Source organism: Zingiber officinale, chromosome 8A, assembly GCF_018446385.1.
Source record: "Zingiber officinale cultivar Zhangliang chromosome 8A, Zo_v1.1, whole genome shotgun sequence".
Classification (NCBI taxonomy): domain Eukaryota; kingdom Viridiplantae; phylum Streptophyta; class Magnoliopsida; order Zingiberales; family Zingiberaceae; genus Zingiber; species Zingiber officinale.
The window spans coordinates 115,403,757-115,424,283 of NC_056000.1; the positions used below are offsets into that span (position 1 = coordinate 115,403,757).

General features: G+C 38.7%; 1 protein-coding gene and 1 pseudogene across 8 annotated transcripts in view; both read left to right on the forward strand.

Annotated features, from left to right (window-relative positions):
* LOC122010015 (protein CHROMATIN REMODELING 20-like) overlaps nt 1–15,282 on the forward strand; it is an 82,409-nt gene extending 67,127 nt beyond the window's left edge. For 7 of the 8 annotated variants that reach the window (XM_042566361.1, XM_042566358.1, XM_042566362.1 and 4 more), the window contains 6 exons: nt 4,413–4,474; nt 10,339–10,571; nt 12,813–13,016; nt 13,097–13,175; nt 13,288–13,532; nt 14,449–15,282. In XM_042566361.1, the coding sequence (XP_042422295.1) occupies nt 4,413–4,474; nt 10,339–10,571; nt 12,813–13,016; nt 13,097–13,175; nt 13,288–13,532; nt 14,449–14,830 (1,205 nt within the window). In that variant the 3' untranslated portion in view covers nt 14,831–15,282. The remainder of the gene's footprint in view (nt 1–4,412; nt 4,475–10,338; nt 10,572–12,812; nt 13,017–13,096; nt 13,176–13,287; nt 13,533–14,448) is intronic. The other variant, XR_006119768.1, reaches the window with a different exon arrangement.
* A 1,456-nt stretch (nt 15,283–16,738) lies between these two features.
* Nucleotides 16,739–17,323, forward strand: LOC122011148 (annotated as a pseudogene).
* The last annotated feature ends 3,204 nt before the right edge of the window (nt 17,324–20,527 follow it).

Sequence of the window (20,527 nt, forward strand, 5' to 3'; positions counted from 1 at the left end):
TTGTCCGCGTCCTCCCGAGCGGCTCTTCTCCTAGTGAGATACCAATGGATCCGTCTGACCGGTAACTTCATCGCCGAAACCCATGAGGGGTCACATGGGCGCAGGGTCAATTGCAGCCGATCGAACACCTCAATACGATGTCGACCGAGCCTCAGTGTCAATAAAAACGCGTGAATAGCAGAGTCTATTACCGCTGACGAAGCAGAGCGTCACGCGAGGCACTTCAACTCCTTCAGTACCCGGCCCGAATCGATTTCGGGTCCACTCGCCCGCCTTGGTCAGCAACCATCGCATGGATCCGAGTCGCCGGACGCCGCCTTCCTCGCTTTGGTTGAGTCTCTCCGGCCGCCCACCACCATGATGTTGATCTCGCCTCGAAATATTGCTTATTTTCTTCTTCCCAAGCGGACGGTCGGGACGGCCCTAGACATCCGGAGATTCTCCCGCCGAGAGCGACGCCCGGAGTCATTGTTGCCCGCCCATCGTCCGATCGGGTTTCACGAGGCTCGTCACTGGCTACCGATGGCAACCGACGCCGCCGCCTGGAACGGGTGGGCGACAGAGGAAGACTACGATAATCCTCGGTATTACGTGTGTCCGCCCAGGTGGAAGGAGCGAACATCGGGGACCATCTCTTCGCTTCGGGCGGCAGCCTACCTCGTGACGGGACCCAGCGTGGGGAGCGGATGCGCCCGTCCTCGGGTGGTCACGAGCGTGCGACTTCGTTCGGCAGGAGGAGCCCGCTCGGTTCTTTTTCCCGCCAGGGCTTCCTCCACGCTGATGTATTCGTTGGCCCGGAGCGTGTGGTCGTAGTCTCGGGCGGTTTCCGAATGAGTGATCGGAAGAAATCCCCATCCACGAGGCCTTGCGAAAGCATTCATCACGGTCTCCGAGGTGGCTGAACGCCCACGGCCACTGCTGAACCGCTGACGAGGCTCGAGCGATTCGCGGCTTCCTCGCTCACGGCAAATGACTAACACCGGTTTTTCGATACCGACCGTCATGGGCGGTGGAGGAAGGCCGCACAAGTCTTCAAGCTTGTGATAGATCCGTCCCAAGAACCTCCGAAACCACCGCTGAGCCGATCCCGAGAGGGTGGTGAGGAAAACTCACACTTCACCCCATCTCGTATCACGCAGGGTCATAGCAGTTATCAATTTACCCAAATGATCGTCCGGGTCATCGTTCCATCAGACCGCCGATCGTCGGAGGCACATAGGCTTCAGGCGAGGGTCTCAGAATAAAGATCCGAAAATCGCGGTTGATCCGCCGGCGACGCGCTCGCCGGGGCTTTTTTTCGCTATCTCGCTCGCATTTCATCCAAGACGATCCCCGTTCTCGATTAGTCAGGAGTGCGGAATAGAGCTCGATGGAACGGAACTGTGGCTCGCGGTGCCTCCGCTCGGCCACCCGACGCCGAGGTCTTCTGTTGCTCCACAAGCTTAGTGGCCCTCAACTCGATCGAGCGCCAAGTTCCTTCGCGAAGCGCCACCGCGGCCGCCGTCCACCGCCCATTGCTTCCGCTCGGACGCAGGAGCGCTCCCACGACGGCGCCAAATCGATCCCGCCCAAAGGTGAATCAACGGACACGGGCACGTGGTGCCTCCGAGTCACCGATGTAGATCTCCGACGGTCGTACGAACTTCCGACGAACCTCAAGACAAGTCGGGCCGAAGGGGTTCCCTGCGACCTCCGACGCCCAAGTCGTGCAAGCTAACATCAAGAAGTGGCTCCAAGAATCAGAGAACGCGTCCTGCGAAGTATAAGGCTCCTTATATAGAGTGAAAGGGCTCACGACATCTACCGAGGCAAATACGTGTCCTTAGCCCATACCTAGGTATGTGTTTGTAAAGCTTACCCGACACCACACCGCCATCCTGCACGCTGATGGGACGTGAACACCCCGCCAGATTGGAGTACGGCCTAGTAATAGGACTCGACAAATTGCCATAAGATGTTCCTTCGTCCTTCTCTCCTACTCCACGCCGGGCGGCCCGGCTAAGACTCATCTCCCGGCGGCCGACACTCATCTCCGTCGGCCACCAAGACTCATCTCACGTCCGGTCGGCCACCACCTCACGTCCCCTCCGATGATTCCAGATTGGGAGATCCTTGCAGGTGCATGGGGAAGCTTATTTTATGTCTACTACCGAGTACGACTTCCGCCGCCCTTCACATCGCTCAATCGAGCGCCGGAACCCCGACCCCTGTCGGGGCGCCTTTTGCCATCGGTTATTCACCGATCGACCGGCCGAGAGGTCGGCCCATCCTTCTTCGGTCGGCCGACCGGTCCGCCCTTCTCCGGTCGGCTACCTGACCCTTTGACTTCCATGTGGCGTTGACCCCTCAAAATGAGAGTCCCCTGTTCTAACCGCCGGATCAACTACAAATAAGGAAAGATATCAAACCTTTCTCTTAATCTTTTGTAAAAAACTATAAAAGGAAATATTTAAATTTTAAACTCTCTTTTAAAACTATGGCTTCCACATAAGGAAAGATTTTTAAAAAATAAAATCCTTTTAATTTATTGTGGCCGACCACCTAAGCTTGGGTTCAAGCTAGGGTCGCCACCTATTTGACCCATCTAACCTTGGTTTGGCCGGCCCTAGCTTGGGCTCCAAGCTAAGCTTGGCCGACCACCTTAAGGTTGGTAGGAAGGTGGGTATGGATAGGTATAACACTTTATAATTAAGAGGCTACGACAAGGACCGAGAGGAGGAATTGGTTTTGGTCTCCCGATGAACTTAGCTTCCCGTGTTCGCCCCGAACACCCAATTCGAGTTCATCAATAATAACTCATACCACTAAAGAGTTGTTATTGAACTACCGCACCAAACCCATATTACTATATGAGCTTCTTCTTATCATGAGTGTGTTAGTCTCCCTGTGTTTAAGATATAGAATGTCCACTAATTAAATGAGTTACTGACAACTCACTTAATTAATATCTAGCTCCAAGAGTAGTACCACTCAACCTTATCATTATGTCAGACTAAGTCCACCTGCAGGGTTTATATGACAATCCAACTCATAAGGGGACATCAACCTAGATTACTAGGACACAGTTTCATTCTATAATCAACAACACACCATATAAATAATATCATTTCCCAACTTATCGGGCCTATTGATTTAACGAGCTAAATCACACCCTTTGATAAATTAAAGAAATAAGTATTAAGTATATGTGCTTGTTATTATATCATGATTAAGAGTACACACTTCCATAATAACAAAGGTATTATTCTTTTATATAGTCAGTATAAAAGAAACTAACTCAAATGATCTTGCTCAATACACTCAGAGTGTAATAGTATAACTTTATAGTTAAGATAAACTAATATCAAATTACACTACGACTATTCCAATGGTTTGTTCCTTTTCATCTTAGTCGTGAGCAACTTTTTATAACTTATAAGGAACTAATAACATGATCTTCTGTGTATGACACTGCACTCCATGTTATCTACAATATAAATTAATTGAACAACTACAATTAGCATATAAATATAGATATTTGACCTGATTCTTTATTTCAAAATAAATGTTTACAAAAAGTTAGGCTTTTAGTATATACTCTAACACTTTGGATGTTCCATGTCATCCTTCTTCGATTTCATTGGTCAAGTCACCAAGTGTGCCATCGTGGCCCCGACAAGCCAACATCCATCACTTGACCTCGTGGAGCCATGAGTTCTCTATGTTCTGTGTGTTTATGCAAGACCTTGTACACTCAAATACATATATCAAATACACAAGGTAAGGCCTAACTTTAACCCTTTGCACAAACATTGAATCTAAGATCATACTGGACCACTTGGGGAATGATCGCATCAATAATTTTGTATCACATCTGGGCATTGATGTGATAGGCCACTTTTGGTGATCTCTTATCTCACCCTTTGCCTATCAAGGTATTCAGGTGGTGAAGGCCCCATGTCTTAAAATAGATTGATTCATGCTCATAGATTTAAACGCATTGTGGCACTAGCTATCTATACCTAATGCAAGCCTCAACATTTTTCATCCTGGCTTGCATCCTAGATTAGTTGTTTTTGGAACTCTTATAGGTCACAGGTAAACTTCTTTAGAAACAACTGTAGCAGACATCCATATTTGTGTGACTCACTGTTAGATCCAAGTAACCTAGTGTAGCCAATGGTTAGCGTGGTTCTATATTATGTGCTTAAATAGTCTTAGCATGTTCTGATTAAGGTGAACTATGCAATACATTCTGCTAATTTTATTATTTCCTTGGATTTTGCTACATACCTTTGCCTTCATTGCATGTGATTTTTCCTGAGTTGTATAATTTTACTAGTCTGATCATTTTTTTTGGATGTTAAATAAGCTTTATAGTTGAGCTATTCTAGCTAGATAGGTGAAGCTTTTGACATTTTCCATATGGACAGACAAGCAAAGGTCAAAGGACGACTTACCGTGCAAGGGAAATGATAACATTTTTGTTCCGCAGGTGGTATACTTCTTGTATTAATGGTTCTGTATAATTCCGCTTGTTAGTTTTCACTAGAGAAGTTCTCTATTTATAGTTCTGTAAAACCTATTGTCTTGATAATTTTTATTGGTTTTAGTTAATATGTATCTCGTCCTATTCTCTTGAAATCTATAATTTATTCAAATTCTTGATATCTTTGTTGAATTTTTACTTTTGTGGGAAAAGAACATCTAACATAGTTAATATAGCTATCTAGGTTCTAGGTAATGTTGAGTTCGAGCATGGTTGTCCTCCAGAAACAATCTTTTTTTCTAGTGTTTTATATTTTACTTTTTGACCAATATTGATATCCGTTAGCTACTAGCCACTATAGCTTCTCTTTTTACTACAAAAATAGTTAATTATGAAAGAAATGAGATGATACTCAATCTTATTCTCCCGCTTCACTAGCCGATGTCAACTTGCTTTTCTTGGAATGGAAAGAAGGCTGTGGTTCCAAGTACTGGTTTTGAGGGGCGCCTTTTGTTGGCAAACTGCTCATTAACTTTATTTATACTGCTGGTGATTCCTAGCCTACTAAACATCAGACCAAATACATACTATCCTATATAACAACATTTGCTTGCTCAAGAAACACTAACACTAGATGATCCTTCACAAAATTAATTGTACCAACATTATGCTGCTTTGGTTCTTTAGTAGGATCTATTTGAATGTTAAAGAATAACAGAGAGTATTTTGTCTGTGAGAATTAGAGCATAAGTGAGAAAAGTGTTGAGAGAATAAATAAGCATCTGGTCTTTTGTGCTTTCTTTTTTCCCATTGGAGCTGAGCCCAATGGTTAGTTGGTTGGTGTATCCAGAAAGAGCACATAAACTATCCGCTTATTAACTTGTTGGATAGTACTTCATGCTCGTGCAGAGTCTATCTGCTTGTGAAAAGATCCCTAGTGGGGATTCCTTAACTAGAAAGAACAGGCATGAGAAGTGAGTAGTCCTCTGGCATTTCCACTTCTCAATATCCAAATGGAAACACCAAACTTGTTTTTAGCTGTACATAAATGGATGAAGAGGGTGAAAATATTTCATAATGTCTTTACATCTAGGAAAGCCATAAATAAAGATTACAAATTGATCGCTAGTTATCTTAAATGGTTTCCTGATTAACAAAATTCAGATTCAAGATCCCAAAGACATGACAAATTGGGAACTCTCTTCTATAGATTTTGCACAAGGAGAGACCTCAACTAGCAAGGGGGATGAATTAGGAACCACAACCAGCTGATATAGTCTATATGTGCACTATGGTGATCATCCTTCTCACTTGTGGATGTGGATAAAAGCATAGTTGATAGTGGATATTATAAAACAATTCAGTACAGTATGTTTGTTAATAGATAGTAAGCAGAAGGATAAAGATGGGGAGAGAGACCTTCAAAAAGTGAGAAACATGGATTGCCCACGTAGGGCCATGTGGGCAGGGAAAGTACCTTAATGGGCCAAGGGGCTAGATGCTACAATGATGCACTCTCTCAAGACTGTAACTGAAGCAAACATGAATCTTCAGTTCTTCACTCAATACACTAATACAGTAGGTTTGTTGTTGAGGGCCTACTTCTAAGAAGATCATCCTTGAGGGTTGATCAGGATGAGCTTGGTTGGAAAATGTGAAGGACTGACTTGGTGGAAGCTTGTTGATGACACTTTACTTCACATGTCTCATTTTTTTCACAGTGAGTGTCATTCAACAACCTCACCATCTTCCATGACCACTATGATGATCTACACTATCTCTCAACCTCCTGTAATGCTAGGAGGATAATAATAGGGAGAGTGGGTTGGGAAAGAATGAAAATTTTTGGAGATGAAACTTCCAGTTCGTTGTTACTTTGGAGAAGAAAAGTAAAAAAAAGGACAGCCCGGTGCACGAAGCTCCCGCCATGCGGGGTCCCGGGGAAGGATCCATTGTACGCAGTCTTACCTTGCTTTTTGCAAGAGGTTATTTCCAGGATTCGAACCCGTGACCTTTTGGTCACATGGCAATTACTTTACTGTTACGCCAAGGCTCCCCTTCACTTTGGAGAAGAAAAGTAAGAAATATAAATTGTTAAACAGATAAAATAATTTCTTTGCCTTAAAAGGAACTCCTAAAATTAATAAGAGGAGAAAGGTGCTCTCAAGGCGAACATCTTCTGAGAAAAGCTCTCCTAAAAGCATTCTTTTGACATTATAATCATTGGAAGATGCACAGTTGACGAGGCAACTCAAGCTTTGGCAAATGGGTAGGATAGCAGATAACCTCCTTGATTTCAAACAAAACTGCTCCAATGCCACACATTATATCTTTGCTGGACAATATGGACTATGGAGTACCAATTATGGTTTAATTTAAATGCCTAGAAAGACTGTGGACTGCTGATGATAACCAAGTTGTATAATCAAAGATGGTCAGATGAAACAATGCCAATTAAAACTGGTTTCCTAATCCAGGTGGTACCTTCAAATTCAAGAATACATGAGAATGGTGAATGAAAGAGACCATCTAGTGGAATTCAAAATCCTTCCAAAGGTGCCCACTCTCGTCTGGATCATTCCTAAAGAAAACTTTTTAAGGAATACTTAGACTGAAGATTATAAATAATGATATATGCACTTTTTTATGATTCTAGAATCCTAACCTCAATTCATCTTCAATTTCATTTTGTCTTTGCTATGGTTGTCACTATGACATTGGTATTTTTAAACGATTACTACTTTTGTTATTGCATTGTTATCATACACTACTACTAGCACAATCTTGTAATATTGATTGAACTATTAATATAACTAATCAAATAATGTGGTAAGAAGATGCAGAAAATATTATTAAGTATTATGAATGAGATTTAATAGCATTGAGATATTATATATTTATAAAAAGTTCAGATTAATGATGCTTGAACACTACTGGATTATAATTAATATAATTAATCGTAGAGTCATCAATTTATATCTGATAAATAAGGACGCATATAATTGTATTATTCCCCTCCATAGCTCAGCAATAAGGGGGCACCCACAAAAGAGAGTAATCAAATATTATAATGTTAATGAAGATATTTTATTAAGTACTATTATTATAATAATTAGTACTATCATTAAATATTTATCAAATGCTTGCTTATCTTATGTATTAGTAATTTGTAACAAATATATCATTTATTAATAATATGGTTCATAATATCAAATTATTAATAATTGCATCTCATATATTAGCTCAGGTTGCTGTTTTGCATACTAATACGCACAATTTATGATACATTCGCTGTTGATCATGAGTGAAATTCATCACTCTACCAATTGACCGCCATGTGATAATCCCTAACATCATTTGAACATCTTATCTCTTAGTGGTTGTTATTCTTTCCTCCATGTTCGACAAGGGCAACAACTGCAATGAAATGAGGGCATGAAACAACAACACGGTTACACGGCTAATGATGCTAACCACTATCACATATGAATGTCATTCGCGGCGCCATCACTTACAAATCTCACCCGATGACACCTACGTCATTCAGAAAACATTGAATGACTTTGACTTCGACTTCTCTACTTGTGATTGATTAGGGGTATCACAGGTTAGTGTTATCCCTTCCTTTCCTGTCTTTCTCGTCTTCTTAATCTTCTTTATCTTCTACTCTTCCTTCTTTTCCACTTCCTTTTACTCCTCCATGGCTAAAGGCACAATGCATCAGTATGCTTGATACACATGACACTGTTTAATTCCGACTAATTCCGACTTGAAATGTATGTACACCTTGTCATTGGTGTTATTACCTTATCTGCTATTATATAATACCTTGTATAATTAACTTTTTATATCAAGTTAACTAATATTATTACAGCAAACTTTACATATCAAAAAAGCTAATATTACAACAAACCTTACATAATTTATATTACAACAAACTGATATTATATACATATTTAATAAGATCTAATTACTGCTTTCCCCTGCTGCAACAATGCATCCTCCCCAAGCCAGCTTGCCACAGAGAAGAAATTTGGAGGTGAGTAATGACTAGGAAATTGTCTTTTGAGTTGTGTCCTTGAACTTATGGAGATGGAGAGGATGATTCACTTCCTAAAATTGACAAGTGTTCATTAAATTCTGTCTGAGACGGAGTTATGAAGGATGTATGCTTAAATTTATCTCTTCGAATATGTCTTTCTCCTTCATCAAATCCCTTGAACTTATCTCTTGCTCCCATCATCCTTCAGCTTATCTCTTCAAGGACCCTTGGTTTTCTTCTCTCACATATTCTCCTCTTTTTTTACAGTACCTTGGTGCTGTGGTGCATGTTGTTTGCAGATGATATTATTTTGGTAGATGAAACACGTGAAGGAGTAAATGCTAAACTAGAATCTTGAAGGAAACACTAGAAGGAAAATGTTTTAAGCTTAGTAGATTAAAGACAGAATATATGAAATTTAAGTTTAGCAATATTAGAAATAATGAAACAATTGTTAAGATAGGAGATGACGAGTTGTCCGGAACCGAGAAATTTAAATATTTAGGATCATTTTTGCAAAACGATGGAGGGATTGAAAGAGATGTTTTACATAGAATACAAGCAGGATGAGTGAAATGGAGGGGAGCGTCAAGTGTTTTATGTGACCGTAAAGTATCTCTTAAACTTAAAGGTAAGTTTTATAAAATCGTAGTTAGATCTGCTATGTTATATGGAGCTGAATGTTATGCCATGACTCGAGCACATGAGCAGAAGATGAGAGTTGCAGTGATGAGGATGTTAAGGTGGATGTGTGGACATACGAGGATGGACAAAATAAGAAATGAGAGCATTAGAGAGAAAGTCGGAGTTGCGTCTATTGAGGAAAAACTCCGAGAGACACGTTTAAGATGGTACAGACATGTACTTAGACGACCAATAAATGCTCCTGTTAGGCGATGTGAAACTATGATAAACATGCATATCAAACGAGGAAGAGGAAGACCAAAAAAGACTTGGTTAGCAACAATAAAACAAGATAAAATTTATTTAAATATAGATGATGATATAATAGGAGATAGAGCTCAATGGCGTAAAAGGATTCATATAGCCGACCCCACCTAGTGGGAAAAGGCTTGGTGGTTGTTGTTGTCGTCGTCATTGTTCTCATCGACTTTCAATTTACGTTTTAAATTGGGCAGATTTCAGTCAATTCAAAGATGTATTCTGATTCCAATTGAATAATTCCATTTTTTTGATTGAATCAAACAATTTCTTGTTTTTTATTTCAATTTTCATGGGATTATGATGTTTCATCTGAGATCTATGAGATTGGGATTGGATTTGGCCAACCCCATCCAACTCAGCTCAGCTGGTTGCCTCTGTTTTCATCAGAAGCGCAAGCAGCAACCCTGGAGAACCCGTTAACCAAATTCGACCCTACAAAAGTTGTATTTGTTGCTATTATTTGGAGCTGGCTACATGAATCTTATCATTCTCCATTGAGATCAACACAAGACTTTGTCACTAGTAATATTCAATCCATTAAATCATTTTTGTTACATTGACTAATATTTTCTTTGGTCGCCTTACAAATTCCCGCTCTCATTGATTGATGGCTTCGGCCATGTTGCTTGAAAAACATATATTAGACTGTGGTACTGCAATTGAGTGGATTTAGACCTTTTGATTGGTAACAATGAATTTCTTTGGGACCACAGTCCACAAAATTGCCTGAAGTTTGGAGGGAACACTACATTTTATTCTACATTTTCTTACACTCTTTTTCTGTTCACTTCCTTTAAATATACACCTCATTTACATTTCTCATAATGTATTCATGGTAATGATCAACCTTTATTTTCCTCTAAAAAGGTTTTAACGGTTACAGGAAATTGGTTGGTGGGAAGATCTTATAGATGATAAAATTTACCAAGAAGTTGATTACAGCGGAAAAATGGTTTTGCTATTAGATATCCTTACAATGAGTTCTGAAATAGGTGACAAGGTTCTAATTTTCAGCCAAAGTTTGACTACTCTAGATTTGATAGAAATGTATCTGTCAAAATTACCACGCAAGGGGTGCGAAGGGAAGTTTTGGAAGCAAGGCAAGGATTGGTATAGGTATGGCATGACTATTTACAGGATTTTATATTGGAAATGCTGCTAATTCTGAATAATTGAGTTACTTTTTTCTTAATAAAAGATAGATACTTTTGCCATTTTTGTTTACAATGTTAACCGTGCACAAGCTTCAATTATCCTATACTTCTAGTGTTGTAACATATGTATCATATTCTCTATACTTTTCATTGATGATATATGTAGCCCATTTAAAATTTCATCTTATATTAAGTTGATGGCATGGCAACCTAAATACTCTATACATGCTTAAAAGCAATGTGTAACAGGTATTTATCAATTTAGTTATGACCTAGGGTGTTGAGCTACTCTGTAAATAATCGATTATCTATAGCCAAGCACACTATTATAGTGCCAAGTGTAATGTTTTTGGTTTCCTCTCTAATCTTATGTTGCTAAGTGTATCTATCTAATGTCGAGTGTGTAGTCTCTTGATTTCTCTTTACCATAAGGTAATAAATGCTATATTTAAGTTTAATAAATTGTATAATGTTTCTTATTTTATATTTATCAATGATTATGATAATGATAATTACATATCTCAATAATTTATTATGATAATATTTATATCTCTTTATGAATTTATTATTATTTTTTTACTTGCCTTCACAATAATTAATTAGTAGTAGTCAATCCAAGGAAAATCAACTTAACATAGTTTCTTACATGGTCATTTCCCAATATATGCTCATTGATATTTAAGTCTCATTTTAATTTGTTATAAATAGGAAACATTAAAAAGAGACACAAGATCCAATTAGATAATAAGTGTTGGATAACTTTAACTTGTCAATTGTAAAATTCATGGATTATTTTAATAAAAAATTGAACGATGATAGAATGATTTTGTTTTTTTATAAATATTATTAAGTTAAATTACAATTATATTTAAGTTGTGAATGCCTAAGTTAAATGGTTGATTTGAAAATGTGGAATTACTTAATTTACTTTTTTTTTCTTTCTATCTTTAGCTTAGTACATTAGTTTTTTTATTTTTATTGTTTGGATATGTTTCATATTATGTTTTTCAATTGATATGAAACCTGAAACCTAGGGTTGTCAATGAGCTTGAGCCCTAGGGTTGTAAATCAGCCAAATGTTCATGAGTAAGTTTGGTCTTCCACTAGGTAGAGCTTGTTTATGTTCACTCAATATGTATAAGGTCATTTAGATGATTAAGCTTGAGCACCTTATTGAACTAAATGAAGTTTGAATACATGTGTTAACTTTGTATGCTCGTGAAGAGAGATTGTGAATTGTTCATGAATAATTCCCATAGACAAAGCTTGTGAACTATTTTCGTCAATAAAGAACTTATCAAATAGTTTGGTAAATAAATGAAGATTCAAAATGAACAACAAAAGCTAGTAATATGAAGCTCACTAACTAATAAAAAAAATTTAAAAATATAAAAGTTTGATAACATCTAAAAGAACCAAGCTTAATTTAAGCTCAAATCAAGCTCAAGTGCCCTCATGGGCATAACTGAGTTGGTATTGGGTGGTAGATTATCAGAAGGGATCGAATCCTCCCGGAGAACAATCTCTTGGGAAATAAAATTCCTCCCACCTAAAGAGGCCACTCGGTCAACATGATTTACTCCATCTCATTGTCAGGCCAGCGGTGAGGGGCACTTGGGGTAAGCAAGTTACCTTTTGCCACATCAAATCAAGCTCAAAAAGAAAAGAAAAAAAATCAAACCAATTCTTTAAACAAATTTTAGGTTTGATTTGGCTTTGCTCGATTAATCTTGAACAACAAAAATTTTGGTTCGCTTAGCTCGTTTACAGCCCTACTGAAACCTGGATATATTATTGGAAATTTTTTAAAACTTCAAAAAATAATAAATTTCAAACAAAGGAAATTATGAGACTTCATTTGGTCCCATTAAATAAACAAAATTATAATAAAATAAAAATCAAATGTATCAAAAAGGAATGTTTTGAAAGTACAAATAATATATATATAATCTTTTGGTAAAAAATATCTGATAAATTTCTTATTATGCTAATAATACTGAAAAATTTTAGTTATTAACCCTTTAGTAATAAAGAACTTCAGTAAAGAAAGTGCTTTAGGGCTCAGGTTATTTTCACGGAAGAGGAAAGAGTATTATTATTATGATCATGTAACCTGTGTTTATCTTCATGCATGCAAGTTCCTTATAGTACCATAACTCTGCTGTTATCATTTTATGATACAAGTTATGCCTTCTCTACACAGGCTTGATGGTAGCACACAGCCTTCTGAAAGGCAGAAGCTGGTGGAGATATTCAATGAACCGTCCAATAGGCGAGTGAAATGCACATTGATATCCACACGTGCTGGATCATTAGGCATCAATCTTCATTCTGCTAACCGTGTGATCCTTGTTGATGGTTCATGGAATCCAACATACGACCTACAAGCAATATATCGAGTTTGGAGGCATGACTATTGTAGAGAACTTTATTTCTACAGTTAAATATTTTATAGATTTGGTTATTTTCTGTATCACTTTCATACAGATATGGGCAAAACAAGCCTGTCTATGCCTACCGCTTGATGGCACACGGAACCATGGAAGAAAAGATATACAAGAGACAGGTAATCTTGGATGGATAATTAATGAAGTTTTGTTTTTTACTTAAGTAATAAGTTACAGTAGGGATTATTCTTTGAACAACGGACTCGGCTCAGCTATTGACATTTCGAACAGGTCACTAAAGAAGGACTTGCAGCTAGGGTAGTAGATAGACAACAAGTACATAGAACAATGTCAAAAGAGGAGATGCTTCATCTTTTTGACTTTGGCGATGATGAAAATGTAGATGTGACTGAGCCAGCAGATATTAGTCTAGTAAATTCAGATTATGAAAGAACCAATGGAATTGGATGTTCGAGGAACTCTCTTGTTAATACTGACAACCTCATGGACAGATTACTTAGAAGACATCATCCACGGTAGTAATGTCTTTCTGCTTTCCCTACTTTGCCACATTTTTCCTTGCCTATAAATATGTTTTAGAGTTGATAATCCAACATAGCTTGTAATTTGAAGGCTTTAATGAATTTAGTTTGAACTTTTGACTAAATAGCTTGGAAAGTTCAACGGCCTACCATAAATATGTCAGTTATCATTCAGGTTTTGGTTTATGTATCCTAATCAGGTTTTTAGTACCTCTATATTATAGTATATTAAAATAAAGATTTCAAATATTCTGTTTAATTATTGTTATTTAGGAGTGGCAATTCATGTTGGTTCATGGCATGTCATCCAGCGTTTTCAACATGGGAATCCTTTCATGCAACAGGTTGGTTTGCAAAAGGTTAAGGGGCAAAAAAACAAAAAAATGAAGAGTAGATTTATGGAGAGGAGAATGAGAATTTGTAGAAGAAAGAAGACTATGCTTTACCAAAATAGGCTTTGTGCCTGCCCAGCGAATTTGCTAATATTCTTGCTTGGTTATGCTTGAGAAGCATTTGCGCTTCACTTTTTTTTTTGAAAAAGGTTATTTTGTAGACTGTAAAATTTGCATCATGTATGCTTGTGCTTGAAAGTTGATGTACAGTATGTATCTAGTGTCATAGATGTTCAATACTTATTTATCTGAGGGTTAATTATTAGATTTTACTAATTCATAGAAGTTTACTATTCTTCATTTTGATTTCCTTATTTGAGTCCACGGTCCTTTGTCCAATCCTTCATAGGAAAGTGAGCTTGATTATTTTCCACTTATATCATCCCATCAAAAAAGTGTTGTTGCGTGGCAATGATGTTAGGACAACTATTTGCACTTTATAGTCTCCGTTTTAATTCCTTGATCCTTCAGGTAAAAATAGCTGAAACTCTAAATTGTTTGTGTTAATCTTAATACAGATGGATCTCGAATTACCATGAGCATGAGACACTTCTTCAAGAGAACGAGGCTGAGAGATTAACTAAAGAGGAGCAAGATATGGCTTGGCAGATTTATCAGAGATCACTGGAGTGGGAGGAAGTTAGTAGAGCCGAGATCGATGATACTCGGAGAGTTCTCAACAAGAATTCTCTTCGTGAAAATACTGTGCCCCAGTCAGTTCCACAACTAGCCAAGAGCAGTTCAAGGAGTCGGCTCACAAACCAAAGGAAATGCACCAATCTGGCCCACTTGCTAACCTTAAGGTGCCAGGGCATAAAGTCTGGATCCAGCACAATATGTAAAGAATGCTCACAGGAGATTAGCTGGGAGAACCTGAATAGAGATGGGAGGTCTAGGTAACTACATTACCAATCCTATGTGTCTAATTTTCCTCTTCCTCTTTGATGCATATGGAGATGGGTTCCTAAAGGTCAGTTCGTATCCTCTTCATGCTGCTATATTTTGTCGGATCCTCCCTTGACTACTTTATTTTAAATTCTCATCTCACACATTGAATCCTAGCCATTGTTTGGATTCCTGCGATTGCCCCAGCCAAAGCCCTGAAACAAAAACCTGCCTTCTGACAAGCCTGCTTCGTTGTCTACTGAAAGTGTTTATGTTCCTGATATTTGGTTATGTTCCTGATATTTGGTTTGAATATTTCTCATTTTGAATTGCTAATTAATTTGCATCAACATCATGTAAATCGAGATGCATTTACGTAGCTTACAGAGTGATAACTTTGTAAATATAAGTACAATGTAAACTTTGGTATCACATATAGTTGTCCCTTCTTTTGTGGTTTCGTTCAATTAAGTTCATGCGTTATAGGCTCAGAAACTTAACATCCAAGTCGACAGTACTCGATTGGAATCTTCGATTCAAATTTGAATTTGATCATACGCTTTCAATTTAAGATGTATGAATTCTGGCTCTGGAGGAGGATTATTGTGGAAAAATTGACTGCAATAAGGTGAATTCTGGTCGACTTATATTTGAATTTTGAGCAATGCCATGCAGGTTTCTTGATTCTCGTGACTGGAATAAGTGCATTTTACTTGATTTAAGTTTATAAATGCTCAAGTATGGAATTAATAATGTTGATAAATATTGATTTCGTAAAAGAAAAATCGATGAAGAAAAGGATGCTACATGACACTTCCACGGCAACTAAGAAGCTAACTCTAGAAAATTTATTTATTTTATCATTATATAATAGATTCTATAGGTCTAATTTTTTTACTGGCAATACAACTGTTCATCACGAGAACAATCTTTCTTAATGTTTTTTTTCCTGTTAAAGTGAATTTTGAAAATTCAAATTTTCAAGTCAGAAGTGATTTTTCTTTTTTTCTCAATACAAGTTACATTGAAATTTATCAGGCTAGCCATATTTGAATCTTGATACCAGATTGTCGAGCTTCAGTTGAAAACTACATATTTAATTTGGTTTGGTGGTCGGTTGGTAGAATGTTAATTTATTATATTTTTCTCCTCTTATTATATTACGGTTCAGTTTGAAATTAATTGTGAACGGACGGTTTGATAACTATTGGAACTGCTGGATAATGGTTAGAGCCGCCAGCTAATTGGTCATTTTCACTGTTGTATTTTTTTTTAAGGTTGAGACTAACTCTTCTACTTTTGTTCTAATCTCGATTGTTTTTTATTTCAATTTTTTTTCAAAGGGAAGGAAGTTTATTTTGATCCGTTATAATAGTGTGCTGTAAAGTATTATTTCTTGTAGCCGTCTATAATTTATCTCTTATGTATTGATTTTAGGATGAATTGACAGGATGTTGGGACGAATATATCTTTTGTTATTATGTAAAATATTACTTTTTGTTTTTTCAAAAAATAGTCCAAAAATTTTCAGCTCTATTATTTCGTCACGGTCCGTCTGATTGGGATCCACCACCCCCGCCCCTGCGGGCTGGATCAACCGGTTAAGGCGTGACATTTTTGCACAATGGGTTGTAGGGTCGAAGGTCCACGGACGCACACTGGATGAATAATCTGGGCTAGCTGTGTTAAATTCCGGAGACACCACGCTTTAACCGAGCCAACATTCACCGCTGATTTACTTCCTCCTAGGATTCCTGTGGGGCCAGGCCTAGGGGGCCGCTGGGCGGCGGGACCCTCCTTTTTGCACAATGGGATCCACCACCCCCACTCCTTTTCTTCCCCCTCCCACTCCGCCCTCCTTTTGCCTCTCTCTCTCTATCTCTCTCTATAGCGGAGTTCAATTGGCCAAATCGAACCCGCAACATGTTCCGCCACCTCTCCGTCCTCCTCCTCGTCTCCGCCTCCTCCACTGTTGCCGAAGACGGCGGCGACGCCTACGAGGTGCTCTGCTCCCACGGGCTCCCCATCGGCCTCCTCCCCAAGGGCGTCCAGGAATTCCGCATCGACGGAGACAGTCGCTTCGAGGTCCGCCTCCCCTCGCCCTGCACCGCCAAGTTCGATGGCGAGGTCCTCTACAACGCCACCGTCTCCGGTACCATCTCCCCTGGTCAGATCGCCTCCCTCTCCGGCATCTCCGCTCAGGACCTCTTCCTCTGGTTCCTCGTCCGCGCCATCCGCCTCGACGACCAGGCCTCGGGCATCATCCATTTCGACGTCGGGGTCGTCGACAAGTGATTCGCCCTCTCCCTGTTCGAGACCCCGCCGGACTGCTCCCCCGTCTATACCGCCTACGTCGTCGAGGTACCCTCGCAATCTCACCACGCGTTCTATTCAACTGGACATTCCGTCAAACGCTTCTCATGCGCATATCCTTTTGACCAACAGAGCCAATCACCAGAACTCCGCAACAAGCTCGACCAACTCGACTCTTTGAAGACGACCATGTGAAACGAGCAACGCCATCTTCGCCAGTAAAAGGGTCACATTTGCTTGGTTTTGGCTTGCTGATCTGTAGTACTTCGCAGTCTCAAGCTGAAAGGCCGAACCTTTTTACAAACTTAAATTCAACTTATCCATTGAAATGACCTGATGTCTGCCGACCGTCGACCGAGCTGCAGGGCTTCTGTTGAGGTCTGCGATGAACGTAATTTCCTTGAAACAAATTCGCCTCACCTCTGGCTATGCTTCGAGGCTTTCTTGGGTCCTTGAAATTAATAATCATTACGCATCAAGCTACGAGCGTTTCTCTCGGCCGTTTTAATTCTATATTAACTTCCTTTAATGCATCTGTTACTTTACGTTGCAAAATATTGGTTGTTCCATTTGGATAAATTTTATCCCGACCGATTTGACATTCAACGCGCGTAGGTCGTGCCCACACACAAGTCAAATGGTCCAGTGTAATCTGGGCCCTAGATTTGCACCCTCTGTGCATCCACGTGTGAAAGAGAGTCTCTCCTCATGTATTTGTTCACATCCTCAATACATGTGAATCCATATAAACCAACCAACATGTCATAAAACTCAATATTGAATTAGTCTCATTCACAATGAAACTTTTACTCTCTTCCACCTTTTTTCAATTCACACATATTCAACCGGAACACTGCATTGACTTTTTTTTTTCTTTTCTAATTATATGTATGACAATCTTACTCTTTATTTAATAGATAAATGGAAAATTATTGGATTAAAAATTGTTAAATTTAAAATTCAGACTTATCTAGTCGGTCGAGATGGGCTGGACTTACTAGCGAGCTGGGCTAGGTTGGTCGAATTGCTAAGGAAGGTTAAGCTGTTTGGTATGGTCGAGTTGCCAAGGAAGGCTCAATTGCCTAGGAAGGTCGAGTTGCTAAGATGGCTAAGTTGATGAGGGATCGAGCAACTGGGTAGTTGAGTGTCGAGTGGTTGAATAGTCCGAGTGGCCAAGCGGTCTACCTACCGAGCTAGAAGGTAGAGTAGAGAGTTTTTGAATTGTCGAGTTTGGAGGCTGTCGAATGGGAGGCCGTGCAGAGCTGTCGAACTGTCGTGCCGAGAGGTGTGGCAAGAAGTAGTTCAGATTTTCTGTCCCCATTTCTCTCTGTCCTTGTGTCTCATTATCGATCGGATGGATCAGATTAAATTTTAAGAATATTTTACACATCACGAGGATACTGTATATATTTTAAAGATGTCATGATGCCTTGAGATTTAATCTGATCCGTCCGATTGATAATGAAACACAGGGATAGAAAAAAATGAAGACAGAGGATCCGAACTAGACAGGAAGGTGCCGAGTGGGAAGGCAAGGCCACTTAGCAAGCTGGGCTGCCAGGCAAGAAGTCAGGCTGCAGGCCTAGGAGGCAAGGTTGCCAGGTAGGAAGCAGGACTGTTAGGCGAGGTGTTGAGCATCGTTGAGGCTTGTGTTAGACATAATTTTTTTAAAAACAGATTCAACCACGTTAACAACTGACTACTTGTAGCAAATTGAACTGTACCTGAGCTTGAACGTTATCATCAGGAAAACAAAGGAAGAATTGTCGAGTAGGACTACCCAACAAGGTGGAGAACGTGGGGTATGAAGTTGGATGAAATTTTCACTATGTGCTCTATGCACTTTGGACTCTACATTCTGCCTAAGAGCCTCCGAACCTTGTCAGCATTAAGTTTGTCCATCAATGACTGAGTAATAGTTATTCACTATCTCTATCTGCTTGGACAATTTGGGCAAGTCCCAGTAAGGATGTAAATAAATTAAGTCGTTCATGAGTTATTTGAACCTCGATTCGATAAAAGCTCGTTTAAGCTTGTTTAATGAGACTCGTTAAGATAAAAAATCAAGTTCAAGTTTCATAATATTTGGTTCGTTGGCTCGTGAATATGTTCGTTAGTAAGTCCATGAATTAATTTTTAAATGAAAAAAATAATAGTTTTGATATTGAATTATCTACGTATCAAAAATATAGACAAATATATTAACTTTATTAGAATAAAATTATAAATTTTAATAAGAATATTATAATTTTCTCTCAATATATAATTTAATTTTTAATAAATATTTAAATTTATATTTATTAAGTTTGTTTAGACTCGATAAAAGTTCGAATAAGCTCATGAGCCATGAATATATTCGTTAGCTCCAGCTTTGCTCGATTATAAACGAGTCATATTCAAACATTCAAGAGTTCGGCTCGATACTAGTACACTCCTAATCCTTAGGAAAGGGTTGAGTTGGTTAGTACAAGACAGAGTTGCTACCATAGCATAAGAGTTCAAATCTCGATAAAATTGAGAAAAAAAATCATCCTATTGATCAACTACAATTTCTTGATTTATCTCCTATGAAAGATTTCAACTTTTACTACTATTACTATCATCAGACAATTTGGACAATTTTTACTCTAATCGATCTAACCCAAGGCAACTAAGTTTAATGTAATATTGGAGAGTCTCCCATCCATACATGTTCGCAATTAAAAGTTGCGATTTAATATAAATCTAAATATTCCAAAGCGAGACTAAACTTCTATTCATCTAAATCAAATTCACAGAGCATAAAGACAACTGAGGAGAAGCCCAAGTCTCATTAGCAGCATTAACAAGCAGTAACACTGCTTTAACAGAACGAGTTGAGCAATTGTTCTTGTGCAATTGACTTTGGTTACCTCTGAACCTCTCAAAGGACAGCCAACTGAAATATCATTTTTTTTTCATAAGTATTTAGTTTTTCGAATCGACTACATTTTGAAAATGACCGGTATGATCCTTGGAAAACTTCCACCAACCAACCATCAGCTAAATCTAAAGTGAGCGCACGACTCTCCTCTTAAGACCATCCACACCAATTTTCCTATCCAAAATATATAATTTAGGGTAAAAAAGTTACTTTATTAAATTTGGATATCCACTTTTCAATACATCATATATCAGCTTCCCTATTTCTTCTCTCCTCTATAATGTTTAGGGAATGGAATTCATTCCCTAAATTTAAAGAAGTACTATTAATAAATGAATAATTTAGGAAATTGATAGGATAGCTGATGTAAAGATTTTTTAGCTACCCTATCTAAAATTTAAGATAAAATTTTTGAATAAGATATCTGATATGGATGCTCTAACAATCAACATTCCAAATTTTTCATCCGAATCTGAAATATCACTTTCACTTTTGGT